This window comes from Podarcis vaucheri (assembly GCF_965113315.1).
Source record: "Podarcis vaucheri genome assembly, chromosome: 6".
Taxonomy (NCBI): domain Eukaryota; kingdom Metazoa; phylum Chordata; class Lepidosauria; order Squamata; family Lacertidae; genus Podarcis; species Podarcis vaucheri.
In genome coordinates, this window is record NC_138764.1 from 64429508 (window position 1) to 64457419 (window position 27912).

The 27912-nt window shown below is 45.8% G+C and overlaps 1 protein-coding gene across 5 annotated transcripts; it reads right to left on the minus strand.

Annotated features, from left to right (window-relative positions):
- Window positions 1-213: 213 nt before the first annotated feature.
- Window positions 214-27723, minus strand: ETNK2 (ethanolamine kinase 2). Of its 5 annotated transcripts, none has more exons than XM_082228495.1 (9): window positions 27292-27723; window positions 17473-17732; window positions 15145-15282; window positions 13513-13661; window positions 13028-13111; window positions 8417-8610; window positions 7499-7572; window positions 1352-1532; window positions 214-350 (listed from the first exon to the last, which is right to left on the minus strand). In XM_082228495.1, the coding sequence occupies exons 1-8, from the start codon at window positions 27637-27639 to the stop codon at window positions 1460-1462; spliced, it is 1320 nt and encodes a 439-aa protein (XP_082084621.1). In that variant the 5' UTR covers window positions 27640-27723; the 3' UTR covers window positions 214-350; window positions 1352-1459. The 5 variants fall into 5 exon arrangements, with proteins under 5 accessions (XP_082084621.1, XP_082084620.1, XP_082084619.1 ...); XM_082228493.1 differs by lacking the exons at window positions 214-350; window positions 1352-1532 and adding exons at window positions 2062-2208; window positions 6569-6887 and having other exon boundaries at window positions 27292-27720; XM_082228494.1 differs by having other exon boundaries at window positions 214-1532.
- Window positions 27724-27912: the final 189 nt, after the last annotated feature.

Genomic DNA, 27912 nt, shown 5'->3' on the forward strand with positions numbered 1-27912 from the left:
GTGAGACAATTAGCTGGGAAATGGGTAAGGCTTTGCCTCTTGCTGTTATCTTTTATAAACACATCCATCTCCCCACCTGCCCACCCTGGTTTTCTCTAGCAACTGGCTGCTGTTTTAGTTTTGTTTTGTCCCCTGTCTCTCCCCCCCCCCACAAAGATATCTGTACATATAGATAGAGCTTTATTTTGTTAATAAGACTAGTAACTTAACCTGTATATTTCAACATACTTGTTTATAATGGGTTTTCTTTTCCGTGGTACAATAAAGAGGATGTTTTTGAGCAGAGGATTGTGCTGAGATCTGGTTTTGTGGAGCTGATGCAACAGCCCCCAGTCCTTTTTACTTTCTGCCTGCAGGTGAAGATTGAGAATACTTCCTGGTTATGCTCTTAAATACAGCAGGTACATTGGACAAGACAAACCTGCTCTGGGTTAATATGCACATGTTGGCATTGACCAGGAAGCTGCAGATGTGAGCCATGCAGCCCAGTTCTGTAAGGACCCCTGTAAAACTTGCTTACAAGAGGAAAAAGACAATTGAATCAGCAGTTGTCTTTGAAGTGCATTCAAACCCCCCTCCCCACAAATACACCTGCTGTCCTTCGCTTTAGTTGCTTTGTGAGGGTGTCTGGTTTTGATTCCTAGTTCTCGTGTAGCTGAAATGTCCCAAATGCTGGGATTGCCAATCCAATCTTTAAATCACTACTTGATGTGGGGTGAGATTACCTACTTACCCATGCCATCATTTCAATTGGAAATAATTGAGCCTGGACTAACCATCCCATTTCTTTCCCCCCCTTCTAGTTTGTAACCATTTAGGGCACCACTGTAAATTAAAAAGAATCAGCCTTCCACAGTAGCTTACCTGACCTATCATTGCTACTGCTGTGGTGTGCTACAGGAATGAAGTGGTGATGAGTTTAGTGTGGTGCAAACGCACCAACGGATTGGCTCTGCTGGTATGTTTGAACTGTGCCCCTCCTGGTGCACCAGTGACAGGAGTCAAGGGGTGTCAGGTAAGAAGGCGACGCCCTGTCCATCGCTTCTGCCCTATAAGTAGGGTTGATTTGAATCACCACTTAAATTAATGATGGAAATTGGGAATCTTGAGACCCAGTTTGCCTTGGTCCCAGCTACAGCATCCCTAGCTCATATTTTATCTGCCCCATGTCCCTGGAGAGGAGGTGCACATCTAGCAAAATGTGCCATCTTTTCTTTGCTTCATCAAAGGCCAGAAGCAGCTTTTCCTTTGCAACGGCCTTGCCAGCCAAACATCACCACCTGCCAAGCAAGCCTTAAGGCTCAACAGCTCAAATGTATGTGGATTTCTTGGCCATGATTCGAATTCTAACCTGCCAGAGAAAGTTGGCTTTGTTCTGAATTGTTAGTGCATAGTTCATTATGAGAATGTCTGTCTACCATGGAGTGCAAATATGCTACGCAGCGTTGATGTGATGGAATTATTTGCTGGCTTGATCTGAAGGATAGTTTGCTGACGGAAATGACCTCGGGCAGGTGAATGATATTTTGAGCCTGTTGGAGGACAAAGGGGGTAGACAATTCATGTGATCTGCCTTGGTGAGACATCCAGCCATGTTGGCCTGTCATTCAGAGATTGGGTTGGTGGCAGTTCCCTCCTCCCCTCTCACCCAAAACCGGCCTATTAAGGGCAAGATGGAACATTCTACTTTCTGAAAACACAAACAGCATGGAGTGGCTGGCTACACAATTTGGCGCTCCCTGTGGGGCACACTCGCGTGTCTTGTTTTCTCCAGTGCCTAGCCCAGTTCAAGGAACCACATAACACTTCTTGGAATTCATTAGTTGCCTTTCAAAATGATGCACACCCAGGGTCTTAATTATCTCTCTTTTTCTTCTTTTTCTTTTTTGCTGAAAAAATATATAAAGAGAGGCACATGTTTCTGCTGTAGTTAATATATACTTCCTATCCGAGAAGGATCTCTTAAGCACGTCTGAACAGACTATTTTCCGGAATGCATAAAATACCAGCAATCTAATAATAAAGTCAACCTTGCAAAGAACTACACGACAGCCATGAATATTAGATTACTCAAGGGGGAGGAGAGCATTTTGACTCGTTTTAATTTTATCACATTGGCTTTATAGATAAAGAGAGACACAGTTGGTGTTAAAAGGGTTCCTTTCTTCCCTTCATTTAGGGAACAAACGTCACTGATTCCATTTACTCCTGTAAATAACACACAATCGATTTGATAGTGTCAGCAACTACCACAATGCAGAGAAATCTTGCAGTTTTATATACATAGAGCTGAATGCATGGTCACTACTGATGAGGAAAGTGGTTGGGTCACAACTCAAAGTTCTGTCCACACCTGCAACTTGAGGGAAAGCATATAACATGGTTGCATGAGATGGAGAAGCATCAGTAACCAATTAAAGTAGGGATAGCCAATGTCGCACCCAGATGTTGCAGACCATCAGCCCCAGCCAGTACGGTCAATAGGAGCTGAAATCAAACAACATGAAGGCATCATGTTAACTATCCCTGAGTTAAGAGATGCAGTTCCAATTCTTGGTAAACTAGTCTTTCCTCATCCATTGATTGGCGGCTTTGTACTGGACTGGGAAAGCTTACACATTTTAACAGGGCACACCTTTGTTGGTATGTCCTGCTTTTGCCCAACCAAGTCAAGCTAGTGCAAGCTTTGAAGCCCTCAAGAGCTTTAAAAGGGTCATATTTTGAGGACTACTTTCTACACTACACAACAACACAGGGAAACCTGCTCCTTGAGTACACAGTACAACACGTAAGCATCAACAGTTCATTGTACACTTCTTTTGTGTCCAGAAGCCTACTCGGGCTCTAAACAATAATTTTTCCAGGGTTTTTCAAAGCTGTCATGTGGCACAATAGTCAAAATAAAAACAGAATGTTTGATCTTGGTAGCATACAGCTACAAAAAGACAAGAGTTAAGGTAAGATACTCAATAGCGAGCTTACAAAAATAAATTCTTAATATTCTATATGATCAAATACACAGTGCAGACACATTAAGAAGGCACTCCAAAACTGCTTGCTTGTAGGCCAAATTCCAGCTAGAAGTGAGCGCTCACTAGCTTTCAGTTGGCATTGGGTCTATAAGCAGAATATTGGAAGTGCATGCTTAGTATGTGTAGTGTATATTTTATCATATGGAATAATAAAAATCCATTTGCATGTTTGTAAATTGATAGTAGTCGATATACCAAAAGGCTACTCAGAATCCTTCATTCTGGAACATGAGTGGTTTGGCTTCTGGTTCTATGAGGATTTGGACAGACGCATAAAATGTTTTGGGTTTTCTTTCCCCCTGTGGGATGGACCCAGTGCCTGCCTTCACTTTCCAAAGGGCATGTATCTTTAATCCTGGGTCCCCCCCCCCAATTTGGTTCCTCCTCTATGCTTCTAGTGGGCTACCTGTGTTTAGAGCATTGCTTATACAAACACAACCAGCCTGTTTGTTTTAAGCTGCAAAACTCTTCTGGGGAGAGGGGACTTGACCCTCGAGGCAAAATTGGTGCTTGTGGACGAAAGCGCAGCAAGCGTGCATTTCTCAGAGGAGTGGCTCCAGTTTTTATGAAGTCTGGACTGTGCCTGAAGCTCCCACACTGCAGTGGCATCACATTTACTCCAAAAAGAACTTCTGCACACTGTGATCTAGTGGACCAAACACTGAGATGGACACATGGAAATATGTGTGACAGCTAGAAATCACCTCAAATGTGGAAATATTCTAGAATAAGGGAAGGGATTAGAAAAACAGGGGTGGCCAGAAAAACTGTGACCAGGATGCAGCTTATGGGGTCTCCCCGTTGAGACAGCAGCCTCCACATTGATCCTTTCTCTGGTATAGGACAGAAATCACACAGAACTTGATTTTGTGAAGGTCTCATTTCCTAAAGTGCACCAAGCAACCTAGTAGTTAGAAATCACTTCTACATTCACATTTCAGCAGCACACATGTTGGAGACAGAGCAGCTTGGGAAGGCATTGCTCCTTGCTAGTGAAAGTACGGTTTTTGCCTAACAGGGTGCATATGGAAGGGCCAGTTTGCATCACCATTCCATTCATTCATGATTCCTCCCACCTCCAGTGTCTCCACTGAAGTCATTCCTGGGACAACAGATATGAAGACAGCAGAACACAGCAAGTGGAAACCCATGAATCTTGCCTATCAGCAAGATTGCTATATTTGCTGCTCATGGATCTGATCGTAGGCAAGATCTTGGAACTGTCTTCTTCACCCGTTGCATTGCAGTCTCTCATATACAAATTCCCATATGGTTGACCTTCTTTAAAAGATCAAGTGCTTGCAAAAGCAAGCAAATCAGAGAAAATTCAAGAATATTAAAACCCACATTCCTAAATGAGAAACTCTGCATGGGTGACAGGGTATTCTGGGAAGCTTCAGTGAAATTTCAATCCACTTTCCTTGGGGAACCTGTGGTCTTCCAGATGTTGCTGAATTCCCAATTCCCATCAGCCCCAGGCTGCATAGCCAGTGATCAGGAATGGCAGGAGTTGTAGTCCCAAATCTGGAAGATCACTGGTTCCCCTCCCCTGCTTAGTGCAAAGGACTGATTTGGAAAGCTTTGGGTTCTCACCAGTGGCCAGTCTTAGACCAAAACTCAGTAGACTTCAGTCCCTACCCTGTTCCCCGTAGTTCTGCTTTTGTGACAAATTGGGACTGCCCCCTACTTTGGCAGAGTAGCATCTACAGGGCACTTAATGACCTCCCTTGAAATCGATTCTACCTTAACTATACCAGTGCAGAGAAACCACAGGAAATTGAATCCTAGGAGCAGTAGGCTGTAGGTGAGGAAGTTAATTAAAACAGCACAGCAATTAAAAGACTGCAGGAGGCTGGTTGGTTCTGTCAAAATACATATTCAGTGAAAATCTGATCACTGGGGATATGAAAGTACCTAACTAAGCAGTGAGGACATCATGAGGAAGCGAGGGATCTGTTGTTCCTGATTCTATTAATGGTTCACTAAGCAAAATAATATCCCAAGGGACGGGGGTGGCATACAGACAGCTTCTCATGTTTGATAGATTCCTGATTCTCACTCTGCCTCTCCCCATCCATGTTTCTCCATCCTTGGGGCAAAGCCGGAGCCATGTTCCCATTCTGACTGGAGAACCGGTAGGAGGTGTGTACGTAGGTTTGGTCCTCTTGTCAAAGGAACCCAAGAGGCCTGCTTGTGAGGCACAGCACCATGTGAGCTGATCACAGTTCATAAGGAATGTTTCAAGTTGGTTCCAGTTTTTCACCATCTAGGGACAATAAGGTATATTGACATATAAAGTAAAATAGGATGCTAAAGGGGTGGTAGAGGAGGCCAGGAGGAGCATTTGAGCTTGGGCTTGTCTAATCTATGCGTTGCCCTACCGCTGAACTGGCACTGCCACTGAGTCAGTCTGTCTTTTCTTTGGGCCATTAACAGCACCATGTCTGCACAGAAGTCAGTCCTGTTGAATTCAAAGGGGCATATTCCCAGGCAAATGGGGTTTAGGATTGCAGCCTCAATTGTTTAGTGTAGTGTGTATTCCTCAGGCAGCTTTTGGGGTCAAAAGGTCCATCGTTAGACTTGACTAGTGCAATTGTCTTCTCTGCTAGACTGGCATCGATTTCATTTGCCTGCTTTTGTGATCTAATCTCATGGAGAAGGAACATGTCGTTTCACATTCTCTAAATACTGAATGGCACAAAGTCCTGCTCAAGGGTGATGTCACACAGAACTGACAAACACAGCAGTGGGAGGGAGGCAAAGGACTGGGGGACTTGTCCCACCCCCAGCTATCATGATGGCCGAGTATTTGGTAAACCTGGTATATCCATGTTTTTTTGCCAATATTACTGTGTTTCACCATGCTGATACACACTGGCCCTTTTCAAAGCAGTGTAGCTTAAATTGTATATGTATACCCCACCTGACAGATGTTTTCTCTCCAGTAACCTATAGTAAGACTTGCAATGTAGACAACTCATTTGCCAGCTGATGTATTAGGCAGCTGCGGCATTAAAGTTGTACGGTCTGGGGCTTTCCTGCTGCCTCAGTATCTTTAAAGAGATCATTGCAGGGCATTGCAAGGTATCTTCCAAACTCTCCCATCTCAATCTCTTGAAAGAAATTGAGGGGTGGGAGGTCTGAGAGGGACTCAAGCTATTCCTATCAGTGTAGTATAGAGATGTTACCACCCCTCTCTTCAAACTTTAGCCCAAGATCAAAATAACAGAATGCCACAGTTTGCTGAGACTGCAATCCTAGACAAACTCACCTGGCAGCAGGTTCCATTGAACTCAGTGGGGCTTAACTTCTAAGCAGACATGCACAGGACTGAACTATTAAAAATCCTTTGCCTAGCCATTCCTCCTAGCCAAGGAACAGAGGAGATTCCATCCAGTATAGACCTTCAAGGCTATGCAAATCTCTAAGACAACCCCTTCCACCCACCCCTTAAGACCAGAAGCCCTTGAAGCATTCCTTAATCCCCCAGACTCTGTGAATGCAATCTCTTGCCAGCAGCCATGTCCTAACATCACCTTCTGAAAGCAACACGTGGCAGATAATCCATGGATGGCACAGCCATGTTCCAGGGGCTTGGTTTAATTTTTGGCTTCAAAAAAGGTGTGCTTTCCTTTTCTATCCCCCGTTTCATGATGTCTGACCGCTCAGCGTTGAAGCAACTGCAGGAGGAGGAGGAGGACGGATGGGGGGGCAGGTGCTCTACACCCAGAGAAAATAAGTATGGGATCTTGAGGACCAGAAGACACTTTGGGGCCTTAACCTCACTTGGACATTTTGAAGGATGTCACTGCAGGTTTTGCTTTAAAGTACTGTTTAAATCTTATGTCTGCATACCTGCAGAGAAGGGAAAGAGACAGAGACTTGTTAAAGAAGTTCTAGTTATATGAATCCACTCTAGTTTATCAGTGCCTTATGACTGTTATTTGTGGGTGCTCATAGCACCATGCCTTTACATTTTCTCTCTCTCTCTCTCTCTCTCTCTCTCTCTCTCTCTCTCACACACACACACACACACACACACACACACACACCACTTGGTCCTCCTCCTGCCATTCACACTGATAAGAATGCCCCTTACATCTCTCTTCACACCCTAATATATGGATCTATCTCACCCAGTGCTCACAGTATGGTTATTTTAGGTGCTTTGTACATTGCAGTGACTGTGCTATAGGGAATGTGCCAGACTGGGAGTGGGGGAGATGCAATTTGACCCCACTCAGCCACAAAGATCACGCAGTGACCTTGGTCACTCAAAGCTTATGCCAATATCAAATCAAAATGGAGGACAGATCATCACTGGCAACTCCCAGGGCACAAAACCACCTATTTTAAAATGGTATCTTGCTTCAGAATCATCCTTGCCCCAGGGAGAAATGACACCCACAAGCATCCCTCTTATTTCCCTTAAATTTCCTTTGCCAATGCAGATAAATCACACTCACCTGGCAAAATTAAAGTCTATGGTAGAGAACTGGGCTTGAATCAGGCCCCAGCAAGCCCACAGGAAATGGGAGGCCTGTGAAAAAAGAGAAATATCAAGGACACATATTTGGGATTGCCTAAGTGAGAGTGAGTGAAAGTGTGAGTGAAGACAAGCATACAAATTTAAAAGCTGTGAAGGTGATGTGAAAATCCACTCACTGCATTCAGTAGAAGTACATGTGCTTCTGTCTTGGGCCAAGCTACGAAAACTGACCCAGCATGGATAGCTCAGTTGGTTAGAGTGTGGTACTGATAACGCAAAGGTTGCAGGTTTGATCCCCATATGGGACAGCTACATATTCCTTCCAACTCTACAATTCAATGATTCTAAGACTCTGCAAGTGTAATGTATGGCTTTGTTTGAACCAGGAAAAAGCTAGCTGCAAAATGCACGTATTGACTTGTTCCTGTGACATCTCCAGCACAATCATCTTCTGCAAACACTAGAGTGATTTTTTCAACAGTTTTTCAAAAAATTCTACTTGTCATTAAAAATATCAGAGCAATTTTGCAACAACAGCACATAAAACCATACAATTAAAACCATACAAAAAGTTTAAGAGAGACAGCAGTTAACCATTGTGGAAAGATGTAGTCTTAATTGCCTGCATTAAGCCTGATTGGGGGGGGGATCAGCAGGAGTTTAAATGGAAGGATTCATTGTGGAGGAAACAGACCTTTGGTGGTACAAGAAGATGAAAAAGACTGCAGAGAGGGAAAATTGTGAAAAGGGAGAGGTGAACCATTAACAGGTCCTCTTGAGTTGACAAAATGTAAAAGTGGCCTCAGAGATATGTGAACTGTGTGCTATCAGTATCCAGTGTCTGCTATATCCTCTCCCTCTTTCCTTGCCCTTTCTTCGTGATGCACATACTCACTAAAGCAAACTGGTTCACTTGCACATAGAGGCTCTCCAGCTCTTCTTCAGACACAGCTCCACTCTCTCCTCTGCTTTTGCTTCCTCCCCCCAGGTCCTCCTGGCCTAGTTTTTTGTAGGCCTGCAGGTAGTGCCTCAACCACTGCAGTTGGATCTCTTTGGAGGGGTACAGGCTGTAGTCCACCTCGTTCAGTCCTGGAGCAGAGAAGGCAATTGACAGAACATGACATGGGACAGCATGGGCAGCTCAGTGGGTTCCGGATGGCTGAAAGCTAAGCCTCAAGCACAATGGTGGCAAGCACAGTGAGGTCGCTGGGACACTTTTGAGGGATGCTAAGAGTTGTCTGCACTGCTGGGTCACCTGGCAGTTGAACATGGTTCCAAGCTGCAGGTGTTTTTTTAAAAGCTGCAGGTGTTAAGGTTAAAATGGAAGAAACAAACATGTTAGGAGAAGGAATTACTAACTCTCCCTATAGCTGTGTTATGTCTTGGCAGAAGTGGTTGGTCTTTGTGCTCTCATTTCCTTCAAACTTTTGGTGTTGGTGTTGACCTTTAAAGCCCCAAATGGCCTCAGCCCAGTATACCTGAAGGAGTGTCTCCACCCCCATTGTTCAGCCTGGACACTGAGGTCCAGTGCTGAGGGCCTTCTGGCGGTTCCCTCACTGTGAGAAGCAAAGTTACAGGGAACCAGGCAAAGGGCTTTCTCAGCAGTGGCGCCTGCCCTGTGGAACACCCTTCCATCAGATGTCAAAGAAATAAACAACCACCGTATTTTCCGGCATATAAGACGACGACCCCCCCAACTTTTCCAGTTAAAATAGAGAGTTTGGGATATACTCGCTGTATAAGACTACACCTCTTCCAACACACACCAAATAAAAATTTAAAAAACCAGTCTCCAGTCCGGCTCGGAAATCTGCTCCACTTCCCAGGGGGCTTCTGGGGCCAATTTTCAAGCGTATTTCTGCTCCATCTAGAGAGCTTGGTGTCCTCTGATTTAATTTGCTGTCGTTTTATCCTTTGGTGGGAAGTTGCTGCAGGAGCTTCTGCTGTAGCCGGCATATAAGACAACCCCCGACTTTTGAGAAGATTTCCCCGGGTTAAAAAGTAGTCTTATACGCCAGAAAATACAGTATATAACGTTTAGAAAACATCTGAAGGCAGCCCTGTTTAGGGAAGTTTTTACTGACTGATGTTTTAATGTATTTTTAATCTTTTGTTGGAAGCTGCCCAGAGTGGCTGGGGAAACCCAGCCAGATGGGCGGGATAGAAATAATAATAATAATAATAATAATAATAATAATAATTATTATTATTATTATTATTATTATTATTATTATTATTATTATTATTATTTTCTCCCCTATGCTTGGTACAAACAGTGATTGAGTATTAAGTGAGTATTTCAATCTGGCTCAATCTGTTTTGTTTTGTAGAAATGCCATCAATGGTGCTCATCATGCCTATCAAATTAATATTTGTACCTCACCTTTTTGTCTAACAAGCTCAAGGTGGTGCACATGGTTCTCTTCCTCATTTTATCCCCACAACAATCCTGTGAGGTGGGTTAGGCTGAGAGGCAATGACTGGCCCTAGATCACTCAATGAGCTTCATGGCTGAGTAGGGAATTTGAATCCTAGCCTCATAGGTCCTAGTCTGACACTCTAACCACTAAGCTGCACTGGCTCTCCTGTCTTTCTGGTTGAAAACAGGAAATAGCACAACCATTGCCTTATTAATGATACCCCCCCCCACTGAATTCAAACTGTAGTAGAATAAAAAATACAGTCGTACCTTGGAAGTCAAACAGAATCAGTTCCAGAAGTCTGTTCGACTTCCAAAACATTCAAAAACCAAAGTGTGGCTTCTGATTGGCTGCAGGAAACTCCTGCAGCCAATCGGAAGCCGAGTAAGCCCTGTTGGATGTTCGGCTTCCAAAAATAGTTTGCAAACCGAAACAGCCACTTCCAGGTTGGTGGTGTTCCGGAGCCAAAACATTCAAGAACTAAGTCGGTCAAAAATCAAGGTACGACTGTATAAGAAATCAAAGAAGCAATAAACATACAATTGTAAAATCACAGTATGTTTAGCACAGCTCATTACAATTGCTTTAACAGGCAGAAAAATAATTAATTGGGCCACCAAGACCCTCAGCAATTTTCCCGTGGTTCATGGTGGGAGAAAGTTTGGGAAACACTGATTTACTGTATTTGTAGACAGCCAATACACAGCACAGTGGGCTACAGCACATCAACAAAATACAAGCTTCCAATTCCACAATTTTAAATAGCAGTTAAAAACAACAACTTCAAAATAACAGCTGCATATTATTGTTGCCTCTGATTCTTGCTGTCCCCTTCTGAAACTCTTCCAGTTTGACCCTGCTTGGCTTTTATGATCCTCGTGGAAACAGAATGCAAGCTGAGATGAGAGCAGATGTAATTAGCCACACAATGATTTCCTGTCTTACATAAAAGCTCAGTTAGCAGAGAATTAATATAGAGACCTGGATAATTACATGAAGGTCCTTCCAAAGGAGCTTGCTTCTAATCCATCCTTTGAATCAGAATTACGGGGTGGGGGTGGGGTGGAAATAATCTTTTAACAATCCAAAAGTACTAATTTTGCCATACATTAGTACGGCTAGCCTTGTTTGCCAGAAGTTTGCCATTTTTAAAACAGAGGATGCATAACTTTCTAGCACAAAGAGCATCCACGTAACATAAGAGCATCAGTACTATTCAAGACTCGACTTCCGGAAAGAAAGATGGCGGAGGCAGCTGTGATGGAAAAGTTTGTTTTTGCTGGGCAGGTTTTTGTTTCTTTTTCTTTTTCCCTGCCAGCAAACGGTTAACGAATGGCAGCCTCTGACTGGCCGGGGTTCCAGGAGAGGGGGTTGAAAAGGAGAGGATTTTGAGAGACAGTTTATAGGTTGGGATAGAGGTTAGGTGATAGGGAGTGAGAGGCGAGAGAGTTGGTTCTGGATAGAAACATCCGCTCTGAGGAATATATCACAAGCTGGAGAAAGGAGTCTCTGAGCTTAGTGTGAAGGACGGTGTGTGGTGTCCTGTAAGAGTAATAGGTCAGGAATTAACTGGGAGGCTGAGGCTGAGCCAGGAAAAGAAGAAGCTGTGAGAATACAGTCTACTGAGGACTCATTCCAGTCAGGAGGGGAGAGATTCTTCTACATTGAGAAGACTCCCAAACCAGTTAAGAGGGGTGTGGTGATTCCTTGGGTCTGTTACCTGGAGTACCTTAGGAGTAGGGTTGTCAAAGGGGTGTGTAACTAACAGAAAATACCACCTTGTTTAAGAACCAAAGTATTAAGCGGCAACAGGTGTGCAACAACTGAGAAAGAACTGATGTGGAATAACATTAGAATCTGAAGTATCCTATGTTTTACCCACTTTGTGTCATAAACTTCCAATGTTTAATAAAATCTTTCTTGTTTATTTGATCAAATCCTGCCCGAGACTCCAAATTATAAAGTTTTCCCCCCCACAAGTCCCCCACAAGATAATCTGAGGTAGTTTGTAGGAATTTGGGTAACTGGTGCTCTGTGTGGTGGGTGCACTATATTTAAGTGAGGGCAGGCCCAACGGTGCCAGGGGAAAAAGTGACAGCAACTTGTGAAGAGGTGTGGTGGAGAGGAAACAGTTGGTGTGGCTGCAAAGTGGTGATGCAGACTGAAGGGTCCCCTGTGCCATTACTAGTGGGTAGGGATGGCAATGTCAGTGCTGGGTGACCATGTGGCAACAGCTGCACTCTTTGCATTGACATTATTGTTTGATCCAGGATAAAACTAGCAAAGTATAGGGAGCAGTCAGCCTACCCAAATAACCTGCAGGATTCAGTTAGCAAGCCCTACCGGTGAAAACCTGTACAAGGACTTTTGACAGCACAGCAGGGATTTCTCTCTGCCTCCTCCCATCAGGCTCCCCCAAATGGTCTCAGGGTGTGTTAGGGGAACTCCAGAATTGCACGCAGAGGAAGGAGAAGGGAGATCTTTGCATCAGGCAAGCAGATATGCTTGCGCTAACAGAGTGATGTGCTTAGCGCTACGCTGAATTCTTCCCTATACTGTTCTGGGAACAATAAAGGTGTAGATTTGCTTTACTTCTTTGACAGCCCTTCTGTAAAATTATGAAAGGAGTTTAAATAAGTGAGTCCCAGTAATTTAATATATTAGACAAAAGCATTAGGCCTTAAAGGAGCAGAGGTAGTTTGAGTTACTATGAAATTAGTAAGAAAACAGATTGTGTGGGAAAGGAATGAACATCTCGATGGCGTAGACCTTTCAGACCTATGGAATGGTAAGATGTTTCTCTTGTTTTCTGGAGGGAAATTTATTGGATAACAGGTAGGCAGGTAGGCAATTCCTTTTCATGCATAAACTTAATTACTAGTGCTTGATAATGTGTGTAATAATACGATTATTTGCAAATCAGTTTTTAAAAAGCTTCAACTTATGCCTCTGAAGACAGGTAAAAAGGAACTGAATGGCTATTTTCTGCTTCCATGAAGAATAAGAATGAGAAGAGAAAGCGAGTGGAGACGGAAGAAGGGAGGGAATGGGAGGCAGAGACAGCACCAAAGGTGAGTTTAACTCACCTGCAAATTCGTTAAAATGATTCCCAATGTCATATGCTTGATAGTTGTAACCGGTGTATTCATAATCTATGAACCGGACATGACCTGAAAAAGCAATGAGAGAAATAGTTGGGATTCTTGGGCAGAGTGGGTTGTATCCCACTAAGTTCTACTCAGAGTAGGACCACTGGAATTAATGGACTTAAGGCAGTCATGTCCATTATTTTCAACAGGTCCAGTGTGAGTAGGATTAACACTGTTAGCCCCAGTGGCTCTTCAAAGAAACAGGAGAGCTTCTCTGGCATTTGCATTTTGATATTTTTTCTTGTTATTAGGTCCTGAGTGCTTTGCAAAGCATTAAGTATTTATTACTCCAAAAGATGTTTTCAGGACCCACTCAATTCCTGTGACTGCAGCTTGTCTTAAGTGTTGTTTTAATTTCAGAGCTTAAAATAGTTGTGGGACCGCCCCCCCCAACCCGGTAACCTGCTGGTTAGGCAACAAACCTTCTGCCTTGTTGTAGATAATGTTCTTGCTCAAAAGGTCATTGTGGCAAAAGACTATTGGAGATCGAAGCTGGGAGAGATGTTCTTTCATCCACCGAATCTCTTCTTCTAACACCTCTAGGCTGGGAATGTGCACTTCCTGATGGAGACTTAGGAAGGAAAAGAAAAGGAAGCCACTTGCAGTTGCTAAACCTTTCTTAGTGCAAGGGATGAGTTTTCTAAAACTGGTAAAACAGGGTTTTCTTATCCTGGAGAAATATTTTCCTAGGACAGAGATGGAGAACTTGTGGTCCCCTATATGTTGCTGGGCTCCACTCCCATTGGCCCCAGCCAGCATGATGAATGGATCTACTAGAATTGAATCCTGTATTAGGGCCAGTGATCACTAGCTGTAAAACTTCAAACCCCCAATTGACCAAAATGAGACTGTATTACTAGTGTAGACCTTCTTTACTTGGACAAACATTGTTATATGGTCCTGAAACTTTAAACTGATATTACTAACATAAAATCTCTCTGAAGGATCAGATCATCTCCGAAGGGACTCTTTGCAGTGTCTGCATGAAATCAAAGGAGGTTCTCCTTGTAGAAACAGAAAATTATTTTATGAACTCAACTGCCTTTATTTTACTTCACTCTTTAATTTATTTAAACACTCAAGAGATTGATTATAAGCTAGTACAGCCTGAAAGCAGCTTTTTAAGGCTCTTGATTCACCTCGGTTTCATCATGGTACATGTTACTGCAAACAGGACAATCCATAGAATTCAATGCAAGTGACCTCACACTATGACACAAGGGTGGACAAGTCTGCATGCCTGAAATACTCTGATTCTGGACTGCTCTCTTCCTGCTCACTAAACCCTGTTACCTTTTCAGCTTCCAACACCTCCTCCTCCCCGTCTGTTCCCTCTTCTCCCTTTCATTGTCATCCTACCACCAATCCCCTGGCTCTGAGCCTTCTTCCCCTAGGGGTTCCCCATGGGGGTTCCCCAGCTGGTGCCTCCCACCACTCCTCTGCATCCAGCCAGTCCATGACACCCCCAACATTTGGAAAACCTGTGGTTTAGCTACTTAGACTCAAACCAAATGATGAATAGGCTTCTGAAGAAGCGGGAGGGTCTCTTCCTATTGTTGTGACCAGCTCCCCTCCCCATAGGTCTCCCAGAGCCTGCAGAGGTATGAAAAGGGCGTAGGAGAGTCAGACAAGGTGTCAGAGTCTCAGATTGCTTAGGAAGGACTAGGGGGAGGAGACTTAGAGAGCTTTGGGATAAAGAGTTAATTCTACTGACACCTTGTGCGTTATTGCTGACTTGTTCCTGACACCCACCCTGACAGTGGGTGTTGAATAGGCTTAGTTTTTGAAACCAAGCAGAATTGTCTCCCCCTTTATAGTTTATAGCTGCAAGAACCATTAGTTGCATCCTTTTGGCTGTGAAGTTTTAGTGGCAAAGTCTAGGATCTATTTACGACTTTGCCACTCTGCTCTGTGTTTGTGTTCTTAAAATTAGTTCCAGTGAGTTCTCTCTATTCCAGTTCTTGTGTCGTATGTTTGAAATAACTACAACATAGCAGGCCAAAGCTACCGGATAATGAATACCTTTATTAGAGATTAACTCTTGATTTCCTTACCCAGAATTAGATGCCTTTCTTGGAAACTCTGTTTTCACAATGTTAAAGTACTTGTGCAGTCTATGCCATAGGCAAGGCTTGGGAAGGCTTCCATTGGTGTGAATCCTGTGCATTTTAGCCATTTCATGGGCTACTAGCCTAAAATAAATCACAAAAGTAGAGTTGTTCAGTGGCCACACACTGCTTTTAATGGAAGCTATGGCAGCCTCTAGAAAACAGCAAACCCTGGATAAAAACTTGCAGCCAAACACCCACTTAAAATCCAGTCTGGCGTGTGAATTCAACTTCATGTAATTTGGTATCTTAACTTTAAAAGTGCTTCCTAAACCTTGTGCCCTCCAGATGTTGCTGGACAACATATGTCATCATCCCCGACCACTGTCTGAGGCTGATGGGAGCTGTGGTCCAAAACATTTGGAAGGCATCAAATTGGCAAAGGCTAGTCTAGTGACTTCTCAGAAACAGAACACTGAGTTGGAGCCAGACTTAGTCATGCTGAGAGCAGTGGCGTAGGAGGAGGGGTGCAAAGGGTGCGGTCCGCCCCATGTGTCATCACTGAGGGGGGTGTGACAAAATGGCCAAAATATGTGTCTGGCGTGCCTGGTCCATGGGGTCACGAAGAGTTGGACACAACTAAACAACAACAGCAACGTGTTTTTAAAATAAATTTTAAAAAATTGGGCTCATGACACTTTTTTTTAAAAAAAACAACTCCTACACCCACTGTACCCCTCTTCCAATGCCACTGGTAGCTAGGTGAGGTGGGGGCCACTGGGCACCACACCGCAGGGCCTGCAGCATGCCTGAGCCACATGTCTCTCCTTAGGGGGAGGCGGTGGGCAGATTGCCTGCAAGCTCCATGTTGCTTTTTCAACCAGCGTGGGGCTTGCGTCTGCCCACCGCCTCAGCTGCCCTACAGCTGAGAGGGAGGCTGCAGAAAGGCTCCACGCAGCGTGCCCTGCCTTGGCTCGTCCCGCCCCCACGGGTGGCTCGCTCCGCCCCCAGCTGCAGGACGCACATGTAGCACCGGGCACCTGAGCAGCTAGCTATGCCGCTGGCTGAGAGTAGGCCTATTGAAATCAATGGGTCTTCAGTTAGTCATGACTACCAACTCCTATTGATCTCCATGGGGCTGCTCTAAGCATGAATAAGCCTGGATCCAACCCACTATAGCACAGGGTCATAACAACAAAGATTTCACTTTTCTTTCTTTTCTTTTTTTTGCGAAAGAAGAGCATCGCTCAAGTTTAGGGTAAGATTTGTAGTTCCATTCCTAGGGAATAATGAACAAAGGGTGCCTTTCACATATTAACAATTCTCCTCCGGTTAAGCTATCACAGGAATTCTACTGACTGCTTATTCTGATTTCAAACATGTTGCTACCTCTAAGCCTAGATTGTGGGCAACTGAGACTCTGCGCTATTGGTTCACTGTCAAACTGGATAATCCATGATACAATTAGACATTACACCACTTACCTACCTACAGGGGATCTGTACAGTGAAAAGTCATACCTCTTGTGGTCTATAAACCATGTGAAATTGCCATTAACATGGCTCAAACTGACAGTAATTTCCCTGATGCCTTCAGTCTTCTTTGCCTGCCAGTGGAGTTGCATTTCTTATTAAATGGAGGCAAAGTGGGAGAATAATTCTTGGTTCCCAAAGTGTGCAATTCCCTAGATTTCTGTCAATTCTAAATCTACAAAAGTCCAATCACCTTCTGGATACAAGACTTTGCTGAATGTGTCAAGGAGGGGAAGTTTCTTGCTCTGCTGGCTCAAGCTTACTATATTTCCAGGAAACTCAGCAAGAATATGTAAGTTCCCTTTCACCATTCATTGATGTTCAGCATATCCACACTGTGACAGCTATGTGAGAAAAAACAGGATGCTACTATATCATAGAATTATTACTTCCCCCTGGTCCTCTCCTCTGTCTGTGAGGTCAGCCAAAGGACACAAAACTCATGATGTGTCACCGATTTCTCTCTGGTCAAGGCTACTGCCAGATCTTGTGTTTCTTCAATAGAAAGACCCACCTTTGGTCACAGCTAGTTTGGTCAGTTACCCAGGCTTGTAGTTTAGTTCTCCTAGATGAACTACAAGCTGTAAACCTTAGAATAAACCCTGGTTGCAGCTCATGGTTGGAAAGCTAAGCCACAAGTCTGGGTTTGGGTAATATGCTAAACCAAACCATGACTCAAAGCACCCACAAAACACTTCGTATGTCCACCAGTGTAGGAACTCTTTCTGACAGAGAAGCAATAGGCCTCTGTTTAGAGTAGGAAATACACAACCCCCCCACCTCCCATTCCACACACACACACCTGAATATATTTGGCTGTCGTATATGTTCTGGTCCCAAGGCCTTCCCTGGCATGAACTCATAGCAATAGCCATTTTCGAAGGTGCAATAGAGACTAGGGGCACAGCTGTGGTCTTGAAGCACTTGGAAATTCCTCAGCTCATTAGCACGGTCCACAATAAGCTCTGTCTTCCTGCCATAGACCCTCACCAGGACCGCATCCCCCATGTTCTCAGCTGTGAAGCAAGCCATGAGCTTGTTGGTGATGCCTTCAGTGAAGAGCTGAGTGAGGAATAGATAGAGAGGAAGTGGTTAAGTCATGGTGCAGCAGTGTCTAGAGGGGTAGCTGTGCTGGTCTATGGCAGCAACAACGACAAAGGGGTGGCACCGTAAATACATATTTATTATGACACAATTTTGGGGGGCCCAGAGTCCGTTTCATTACAGCACCAAGCATAATTCTTAACAAAACAATAAACGAACCCAATCCTGACATTGCAAATGCACTAGCACAAATATTTAGTCGGATACTACTCATCATGAAAAGAAAACCTATTTAATAGCCTATAATGCTAAATAAAAAGGCCAAGTATTGTTCTTATTTTTATTAAGTATTATTCTTTTTCTACGAATAGGAATAAAGTACAGACTCCATGTTTTGTGAAGAATGACACTTGTGTTTGCTTTGCCAAAAGTGCATGGAAAGAATATGTAGCTCTCAGTTTCACATATGAAAAAATGTGATACATGAGGCAACCAGATCCTTCATCAACTTTACTGTCATTGATATCTAGAAATTGTTTGCGGAGCCACAGATTCTGAAACAAATAATGCTACTGATCATCTATTTAGAAGTGGGGCATGTGGTACGACAGACCCATCCTTCCAAACACGGCCATTACTGCTGTTTACCGGGATGGGGCTTGGAATGGAGCAGGGCAGTGGTGAGGTCAGGGCAGTGCAATTGCACCAACAGAGCCACCACCATCCATGTGGCAGCCCTGCCAAGGCAACTACGTGGCCACCCCACCACACCAGCCACTTCTTCAACTTTGCTTGGTTCCACCATTCAAAAGTTCTCCCTGTATGTCTTGTCTTTCCACAATTGTGTGCATTTGATCCTCAAGCTCTGGGTAGATAGAATAAAATTCAAAAAGAAGCAATTACCACTTTCCTATGCTGTCGTTTCATTAGATATTTTCTTAAATTTCACTTTTTAAGCAAGTTCACCTCCAATAACCGTCATATGAAATGAAATGAAATGAAATAAAATGCAGTGCAAAACAGTCTTCTGAAATTGCAAACCTGTATGTATAGGTACGGTATTAGGAAGACGATCATATCTAGAAATAATGGCATCAGAAATCATGCCTCAGGACAGCTCATTTACACTATTCATCAGCAAGCATCTTGTTCAGGTTGTGTGCCGGAAACCAACACAGTGGGCAACCACTTAGCTGGGCAACCTTACGCCAGTCTCTCTCTCTCTCCTCTTTCTCTGCTGTACCAACCTCACAGGGTTGTCGTGAGGATAAAATGGGAGAGGAAGATAAAAAATAGCTAAATGCAAAGGGCAGTGGGAAAAGAGAAATCAGGTTGGCAGGGCTCAGCCACAGTAAGAGGCAGATTTGTGATGTGAACTCTTTGGAATAAGGAATCTCTCTTAGATACTTTTTAGTATGCATGAGAGTCAGCAAAGGAGCTGCTATACGAAAAGGGTGGAAATGAGATGCTGATGTCACATGCTTGAGTAGTGCTGTAGTACCAGATGAAAGAAAAGATGGATTTTAGGATATCGCAGTGAGGAGCAGTTGTACTCTGATGACAACAGAGATGATGCAAGTCTGATTCTAATATTATAACTGGGTGGACCAATTAAAAAAATGATAAATAGGTTCAAAAGACTTGTAATCCAGCCTGGTTTTAGAAGGGCACCAAGGCTTACTGCATCTGAGCATCAATTTAGATTACCGTATTTTTCGCTCTATAGGACGCACTTTTTCCCCTTCAAAAATGAAGGGGAAATGTGTGTGCGTCCTATGGAGCGAAGACGCCGTAGCCCCGCGACCCTCTCACGGCTGGAGAGGTGACGCACAGCTATGGCAGGATCCTCTATAGCTGCGCGTCACCTCCCCAGCCAGGAGAGCGCGCAGGGGGGGGGCTAAAACAGCCCCCCCGCGACCCTCTCCCAGCTGGAGAGGCAACGTGCAGCTATGGCAGGAGCCTCTATAGCCGCGCGTCACCTCCCCAGCCAGGAGAGCGCGCGCGGGGCTAAAACAGCCCCCCCTGCGACCCTCTCCCAGCTGGAGAGGTGACGCGCAGCTATGGCAGGATCCTCTATAGCCGCGCGTCACCTCTCCAGCCAGGAGAGCGCGCGGGGGGCTAAAACAGCCCCCCCCGCGACCCTCTCCCAGCTGGAGAGGTGACGCGCAGCTATGGCAGGATGCTCTACAGCCCCACGTCACCTCTCCAGCCGGGAGAGCGCGCGCGGGGCTAAAGAAGCACCCCGCGACCCTCTCCCGGCTGGAGAGGTGACGTGCAGCTACGGCAGGAGCCTCTATAGCCGCGCGTCACCTCCCCAGCCGGGAGAGCGCGCCCGCTGCTCTCTGACCTGCTCTTTGGGGCTGGTGGTGGGCTTCCCCCCGCCAGCCCCAAAGAGCAGGTCTAAAGGAACCTGAAGCCTGGAGAGCGAGAGGGGTCAGTGCACGCTGACCCCTCTCGCTCTCCAGGCTTCCAAGGTAGCCGCCTGAACGCACCTTAAACGGCACCTTGTTTTAGAGCAGGAAAACAAGAGGGGGAAAGTTCTCCCCCTCTCTGTGCAGCCTCTCCTGCCGCTTCACTGAAGGGGTGCTGGGCAGAGAGGGGGAGATTTTTTTTTTCTTGTTCTCCCCCCTCTAAAACAAAGTGCGTCCTATTGTCCGGTGCGTCCAATGGTGCGAAAAATACGGTAAGTTCCTGTGCTGGGAAAAGAAAAGTGGATCCATGAAGAAGCCAGATTTCATAACCACTCTGCATATGCCCAGTCGCTTTCCCCCCTTGCCCAGGCACTGCATTGTGCCAGTGCTGAGTGGACTGTCCTAACAGCTCACAGCAAGTACAAAGTGGGACTGTGGACATCTCTGTTTGACCTGCATGAGGGAAATCTCTGCAAAAGCAGAATTGTGGTCATGAAGGATTATTTTAAACAACCCTTGGGATACAAGCTCCATGAAATCATGGTGGGAAAGCAAAGCTGTGCAATGTAAAGGAAAAAGTGCCTAAGTTGTGAGGAAAGCATCACTGTAGGGCAGGCAGCCTGTTGTCTTCCAGATGTTCCCAGTCAGCTTGGTCAGGGATGATGGGAGTTGTAGTCTAAAACATTTGTAGGGCAGCAGTTGGGGGAAGAAGAGGGTGGAGAGTAAATCATGTGTGTGTGTGTATGCTTTATGGTTTGAATTGATACTGACATTATAAATAAAATAGTTAACAACTACAGAAGCTTTTGTTTGGACCGCCTCTGAATTTTATTTCCCTGAAGCACCAAAAGCCTTTGGTCAGCGGCTCACCTGGAGCACAGGTGCTCCACCTGGCCACACCCTCACTGCCCCAGGACAATGTAAAGACTGGTCACAGTCATCTTCCAGGGAGTAAGGAGTGTGAAGCCAAACAAAGGAGCATCCAACTGCTTTGGACTTTCTTCTTTTTATTTTCAAGTCAAGTGGCACAAAAGTTGCATTTGATAAATAAACTTCCAACACTCAGGGGACTGCAATAGGATAAAAGGTTGATGTGACTTAATAAGATCTGGGGCACTTGGGAAGGGAGTGTTTACTGGTTTAAGAGCCATGCCGAAGAGGGTAGAAGGAGCCCAAGGGTAATTGCATTTGATTTATTTTTATTGCATGCCACCTTGAGGATCATTTTGAATTGAAATGAAAGAACAGATGAACTGGTGGAACACTTGACAGACTGGGCAAATGCCTCCCCAATTCAGAGAAACACCCCTGAATTAGTGCAACAAGTTTGGTGCTGAACAACTTAGGACCCAAAGACATAAACAAGCTGTGAGATGTGTGGCGTTGGGAGGGCCTGATCAATGGAGATGTCTCTGATGAGGACGCGTCCCTCGTTGCTTTGACGGCTCCTCACAGATGGACAGAGGGTTTTGTTTTGCCTTCTCCCTGGTGCTTGGCTGCCTGCCTCAGCATATGGAATTCTCCCTTTTCCCAGGCTCAAAAAACAAGCTCTTGGACTTGTGTGTGCCCTCTGTGCTCCTTTGCACATGCTCATGAGGTCATTTCTAACAGGGCAGCATTAGATCCTCAGTACTTTCAGCACATCTATACATGCATCTGCTTTGGCCTTAGTGAACTGCGCACAGGGATCTGGGTTTACCTTGATCCAAGCTCATAAAGGTTTGACCTGTTTTCATATCCTGCCTGGGTTCAGTCAGTCCTCAGACGCACAATATATGAAAAAGCTGCTTGTGTCTTCTCCACATCCCAGGATGCTAAGAAATAGGCAGGGCTTCAGCCAGGAGAAGGGAGCTGGGCTACGTTGGGAAGACCTTAAGTCTGATCATTATTGGGAAGCAGTGGCAGTTTCCATCTAAAAAGATCAGGGTGGAGGAAGGGGAGAGCAGTTCCTTGCCAAAAGAATGCCTCAAGCAGCCACCTCTCCACATATTTTTGCAACTGTATTTCTATGTTGCCTCCATGCTGATGACATGAACTTTGGTTGTGCTTTCAATTTTTATTCTTTATTTTTGCTATAAAGCTTATGGAGGATATTTCCTGTGGACCTTAATAGGATTACTGGCATTTATCCCCACAACACTTTCCTTGCATTCCATGGTGTGAATTTTAGCTGCTTAATGGTTAATCCTCAATAACCCTCTGCAAATAGGACCCACTTCGTTGTGTAACCTGCACACCCCCCCCCCCCCAGTATCTTTAGGGTCCTTGCTGGTGCCATAGCACTGGGCCAGATCTGGAGAAGTGGACCTAGCATGCTGTACCACCCATGGCAGTGGTATGAGCAATGGCCAGAAGGGCAAGCAAGGGGAGGGACTTTTGCAAACCTGTTCCTCCTCCCAAGCTTGATGAAGCAAGAACTGTGGTCAGTCAAAGATGCAGGTAAGTAGAAGCAGAAGGCTGGTTCCATACTGCTTTCCCCAAGATGAGGGAGTGGGCAAAACCCTTTCCCAGCAACCCAAAACTATGCAGCAGCTTGCAGCAGAGGCACTCCTCCAGTCTCTTCAACATATCCTAGGTGTGACGAGGCGAGATCATGGGTAACATCCAATGCACTCTTTCTATCAGCACCAAGATTTACACTTGTGCAATGGAACTTCCCCTCTCCTCCCCCTACATGTGTCTCCTGCCCTCCCCAAATCTGCCTCAGAGGGTTCGGGAGCAACCCCAGAACAGATTTAGGGGACATCAAAAGGGGAGAAAGTTCCATTGTGCAAACATAAATCCCTGTGCTAAGGGAACAAGTTGCCTAGCACTGCTTTGGATGTCAGGATCTGGGTGTTCTATGTATACAGGTATGTCAAGCAACAAGCTCAAATTATGGAGGAAAATACAGGAAATATCCTCAAGCTCCATTTGCTAATTTCAGTCAAAGTAAAGCTCCCTTGTAGCTTTCCAAAACAGTCCCTAAGAGGACTGTCACATAAGGTAAGGGGGTTGGGCTCCTATGTCCCTTCCCCTATAAACTAAGCAACCCTATAACATACAGACAGAATCTCTGCCCCAGAGAGCTTGCAGCATCATTTGAAGCCTCATTCTTTCCCGACTGTTTGCAGATGACCTTTACCATTCATTTTCACACAGCTTCTTCTGTTTGATTACACCTGACAATTTATAAATTTGTAATGATCCTTCTGTCACTGACTCCCCACACTTCCTGGGAATCTGCTTGCTGAAGGCAACCGGCCAAATTGGGCATGCAAACAAATATAACAGATCCGTCTCTCTTCCTTTCAAACCCACGTTATCCTTTCCATTTGTGGGAACTCTCCAAATACACATTTGAGGTTACCTTATCCTTTTTGAGGGGTGCACAGAGAAGGGAATGGCCTGCACAGATTGCCTTTGGGCCCTTTATGGATGGAATTGGTCTCATTGCACTCTTTCACCAAGACGGGGCTGAATATTAGGTGGCAATGCAACTGTTGTCCCTTATGCTGTTTTGGGGGTCTGGACTGAGAGGAAACATCCCTCTCCCTGCTTCTGCCTGCTCAGCTGGCCTCTCTCCAGCTACTGCTGACAGAGTGATGCCAACCTGCCAAATGGGCAGGGGGGCAGAAAGTGTGTCAGTGGTATTCCTACCAGTGGAGACTAGCAGAAGGCCCCCAAATGGACAGGGTGTGACTTAGCCAAACTAAGATTGGTTTGATCCCAAGCTCTCACAGCCTGCACCAACCACCACAGGGCCTGATTACTGTGCCAGCCTGGAGCTGGCACAGGGATCAGGCTCAATCTGCCTGCGTTCCCCTTCTGATGCCATAAGTGGCTGGGGCTGCAGCTGCAGTGCTTCCTCTGCTGCCCTGCAGAGCCTCAGAGGCAGTAATAGTAAATCTGGATGTCTGTACCCATTTGCATCTTGGTGAACTTTCTTTTAATTGGTATTTATTTCCTTCCTTTATTTATACCCCGCTTCTCCTCCAAGGAGCAGAAGGAAGCAGCCACAGCTCCTACTAGCTCCATTTCCTCCCTCACAACAACCTAAGCTGAGAGACAGGGACTGGTTCAAGGTTACCCCAGTGGATTTCATGGTCGGGTGGAGATTTGAACCGTGGGCTTCCTAACCACTATACTACACTGGTTCTCTAATCAGCACCCTCAACAGTGGTGTAGCAAAGCAGGGATGAAACCCCAGCACTCATTACACAGAGTGGATGATGATGTCGCCTCCTGGAGTACTATTTGCCAATCCTCTGTATGTCAAATATATAAGCTTTTCTCAAACAGAAAGCCACCAAACAAGCCCTCAGCAAAGAAAAAGGTTAGCATGCACGGCAAAGGGTTAAACTGCCACTTTGGGGGAGAAAAAATCAAGTATCTCTTTATTGAGACACAAAATGTGTCAACAAAATAACATGTTAGCTTCTGAGCCAGTCAGAACTCTTCGATTAGGCTGGATATTAAGCAAAGGTGTGTTGGAGGGGGAAAATGAAGGGGGAAAGTAAAGGAGGAAAGCTCGCTTGACACTGAGCCACGATGCCTGCACTAAGTTCATATGCAAACCATAGTCTTAGAATGGGTGGGGCAGTGGGGGCTGCAATGAAGAGCAGCTGCATGTCAGAATCTGCCATGAAACCGCTAGCAAAATTATGTCAAAAAGGCGGAAGACCAAAAAACACATGACCCAATTTCTTTTTGATATTATATTGGGGCAGGAAGCCAGAGTGACAGTTAAGATCTCTTTCCAGTCAGATGCATGAAAGTTAGCAGGGACATCCTGGAAGTCTGCAATGACCTGGTCCAGGATATGAAACTGTTCAGATACAAATGCTCACGTCATTTGCAAAGTGGGCATGATTCACATAAACACACACAATTCTTCTTCAGCTCAGATTACAATATACAAAGGGTGTGTCTCTCCCAGCCCCATGGCATTGTGAATGCAGTAACAACAACAGCCCATGTCCCAAGTATATTGGGAAATGGAGGCCTCTCAGCAAGACTTGCAGCTTATGACCATTGCCACCAGGTAGACTGAAAGGGAAGGGCTAGCGGGGCAGGACTCAGGGAGTGTGTGTGTGTGGGGGGGGGAGTTTTTACATTTCTGGAACTGAGCTGGGAAATGCCTCAATTGGCTAGCCACAATTCCAAAGTGTGTTTGCCTGCCACTACTTGAAAGATAGAAAGCAAAGTGCTGAATATTGCTTATTTTTTTTACTGCCTTTACATCCCACCTTTCCTCCAAGGAGCGCAGCCTCACAACAACCCTGTAAGGTTGGGTAAGCTGAGAGACAGTGAGTAGCACAAGATAACCCAGTGAGCTTTAGGGCTAAGTGGGGATTTGAAGTTTGGTCCCCCAGGTCCTGGAAACACAATACTCTAACCACTACATGACACTGGCTCTCACTCTTCTGCCTCACCCTTGGGCAGAAACAGTTTGGCAGAAAGATCCACCCTTACGCTACACAAGGGAATACTGAATAGCTGCTAATTTTCTTCTCAGCAGAAAGGCAAAGCAAAGAGGAACAGAGTTTCTCTGTGCCTCACTGAAGCGGGGGGCACAACCATGACATTCAACTACACTTCAGGAATATGGGAATAAACTCCTGTTCTTTTGAAAAGACAGGTGCAAACACACTTTGAAGTACGTAAACTCCTTGCCTAAGAGATTGGGGGATGATCAAAGCCCTCATGAAAGCACACCAGAGCATGATGTTAGTGAGGTATTGCCCTGCCCTGCTTCTTCAGAAGGTGTGTCAAATGAAATGAACACAGCTTTCCCATTTTCACCAGAGCAGATTGCCCAGCATCCCAATTTTATTCAGGGAAAGTGATGGGAGTCACTAGGTTCACCTGAACAAAGTTGCACTTGTGGACATGGAGGAAGCATGCACCATTATATTCTTTGAGCCAGGGACTGTATGTTCCCCTGAGAACCAACAGAGCATAAACAGGGAATGGTAGGTTACAGATGTGTTGGTCTGCCATAGTCAAAATAAAAAAAATTCCTTACAGTAGCACCTTGAAGACCAACTAAGTTAGTTCTTGGTATGAGCTTTCGTGTGCATGCACACTTCTTCAGAATGGTAGGGTAAATATTTTTTCCACCTGGAAGAAAATACAAAACCAGTGCATGGCTACCTATGAATATTTTTGGAAGCTAAATGTTTGCATTACAATATAGGCTGGCGTGAACTCCAGTGGAATTCCTTCAGGAATTTTATTCTCTACAGACTCTCCTGTTGGGGGGAATCTCAAAGCTGTAAAAGGGCCAGGCAGCTCCTTGGAATCTTGTTTCATTTGGAAGGACAGGAAATGCTTCTTGCAGGAATCCCATTTGAGTTCATCCCAGCCTATATTATAATGCAAAGGGAAGCTTCCTAAATGTTTATACCTAGCCATGCCCTGGGGCTCTATAGGATTGTCTTTTCCACCTATGGAGTCATGCCCCACAACTGGGAAACAGGGCAGTTCATTCCATTTCTGAATTACAGATGTGAAAACTGAGTCAGAATTTCCTTGGCCTGGGCAGACACAGACAGCGACTGCCAGATCCCTCTGCTCCAAGAACTGGATCACCCACTGCCTCCTGCATGAGCCTCTCACTAAGTGGTCTTCAAGGGGATGCTCTGAGTACAGGGTGTGTCACCTGGGGACCAATTCATTATAACCACTCAGAGCATTTTTTGAGGGGTACGGGAAGTTCCACCTTGTGTTTAGAAACCAGGAAGGGCAGAATGACAGATTCAAGACTGCAGCCTTAGGATCCATGTGTGCCTCCTTTCGTACTCCCAACTATTGACAAGGATTCTAATTCTTGCTTGACCCCGAACCATGCACGGAAAGAGTGAGGTGACTATAATAAGGCAGCATTGGGGTGGTTCTGGCAAGGGCTAACCTCCGTCAAATGATCTTGTTACCCATAAGGGAGAACAATGCCGGCTCCATCCTACTACCGAATGGTTCGCATCCCCAAACCAGCCTCGACCTGTTGAATGTTCCAAATTCAGGCTGGGGGCTGAAGTGCCCTTTGTGCCAAGCCTCCCGCCCCAGTCGCCCCTCCAAACCCAAGCGTCACACCCCCAGCTACCACGAGGAGAGAGAGTGTTTGGGTTTCTTTCTTTCTTTCTTTCTTTGGCCAGAAAACTCCGTGCTCTTCTGGCGTTCGGTACCTTGGTCTTAACTCGCTCGGTCTCCCATTGTGGTCTCAGCTTTCGGATCAGCTGCAGAGCCCCCGGCAGGACGTTGGTCTCATCCACCGCAATGCCGACACGCTGGATGGCCCGGTAGCTGGTGGAGACGCGCGGCGGTGGTGGTGGCGGCGGCGGCTGCTGCTGCTTCTGCTGCTCGTCCTCGTCCACTCCTTCCTCCATGCCCCGGAGGCAGCCCGGCCACAGCGCGGCTCTCTTCAGGTGCGCGGCGGCGGCGGGCGAGTTGGGAAAGCGGAAGGAAGGCGAGCGCAGCCTGCGCCAGCAACTCCACCCCCTCCGCGACTGGAGGAGGCCGGCGAGGGAGCCCATGTGGAGGGGCTGGGAAGGGGCTGGCCGGGGAGGAGCCGGCCCCGCTCGGAATCCATGAGTCACTCGCCCGCCCGCTCCGCCCCCCGCCCCGGGGTCGGAGTGGAACAGCCGGCGCGGCCCGATTTGTGATGTCACAAGGAGGGGGTCGTTCGGCCGCTCGAGCCGGGGAGAGATGCTGCGGCCAGGGCAAGGGAGCAGGAGCGCGCCTCCTCCAAGGATGCTGCTGCGGATGCTGCAATCAGCACCAGCATCCCGCCAGGTAAGGTGCCAGGT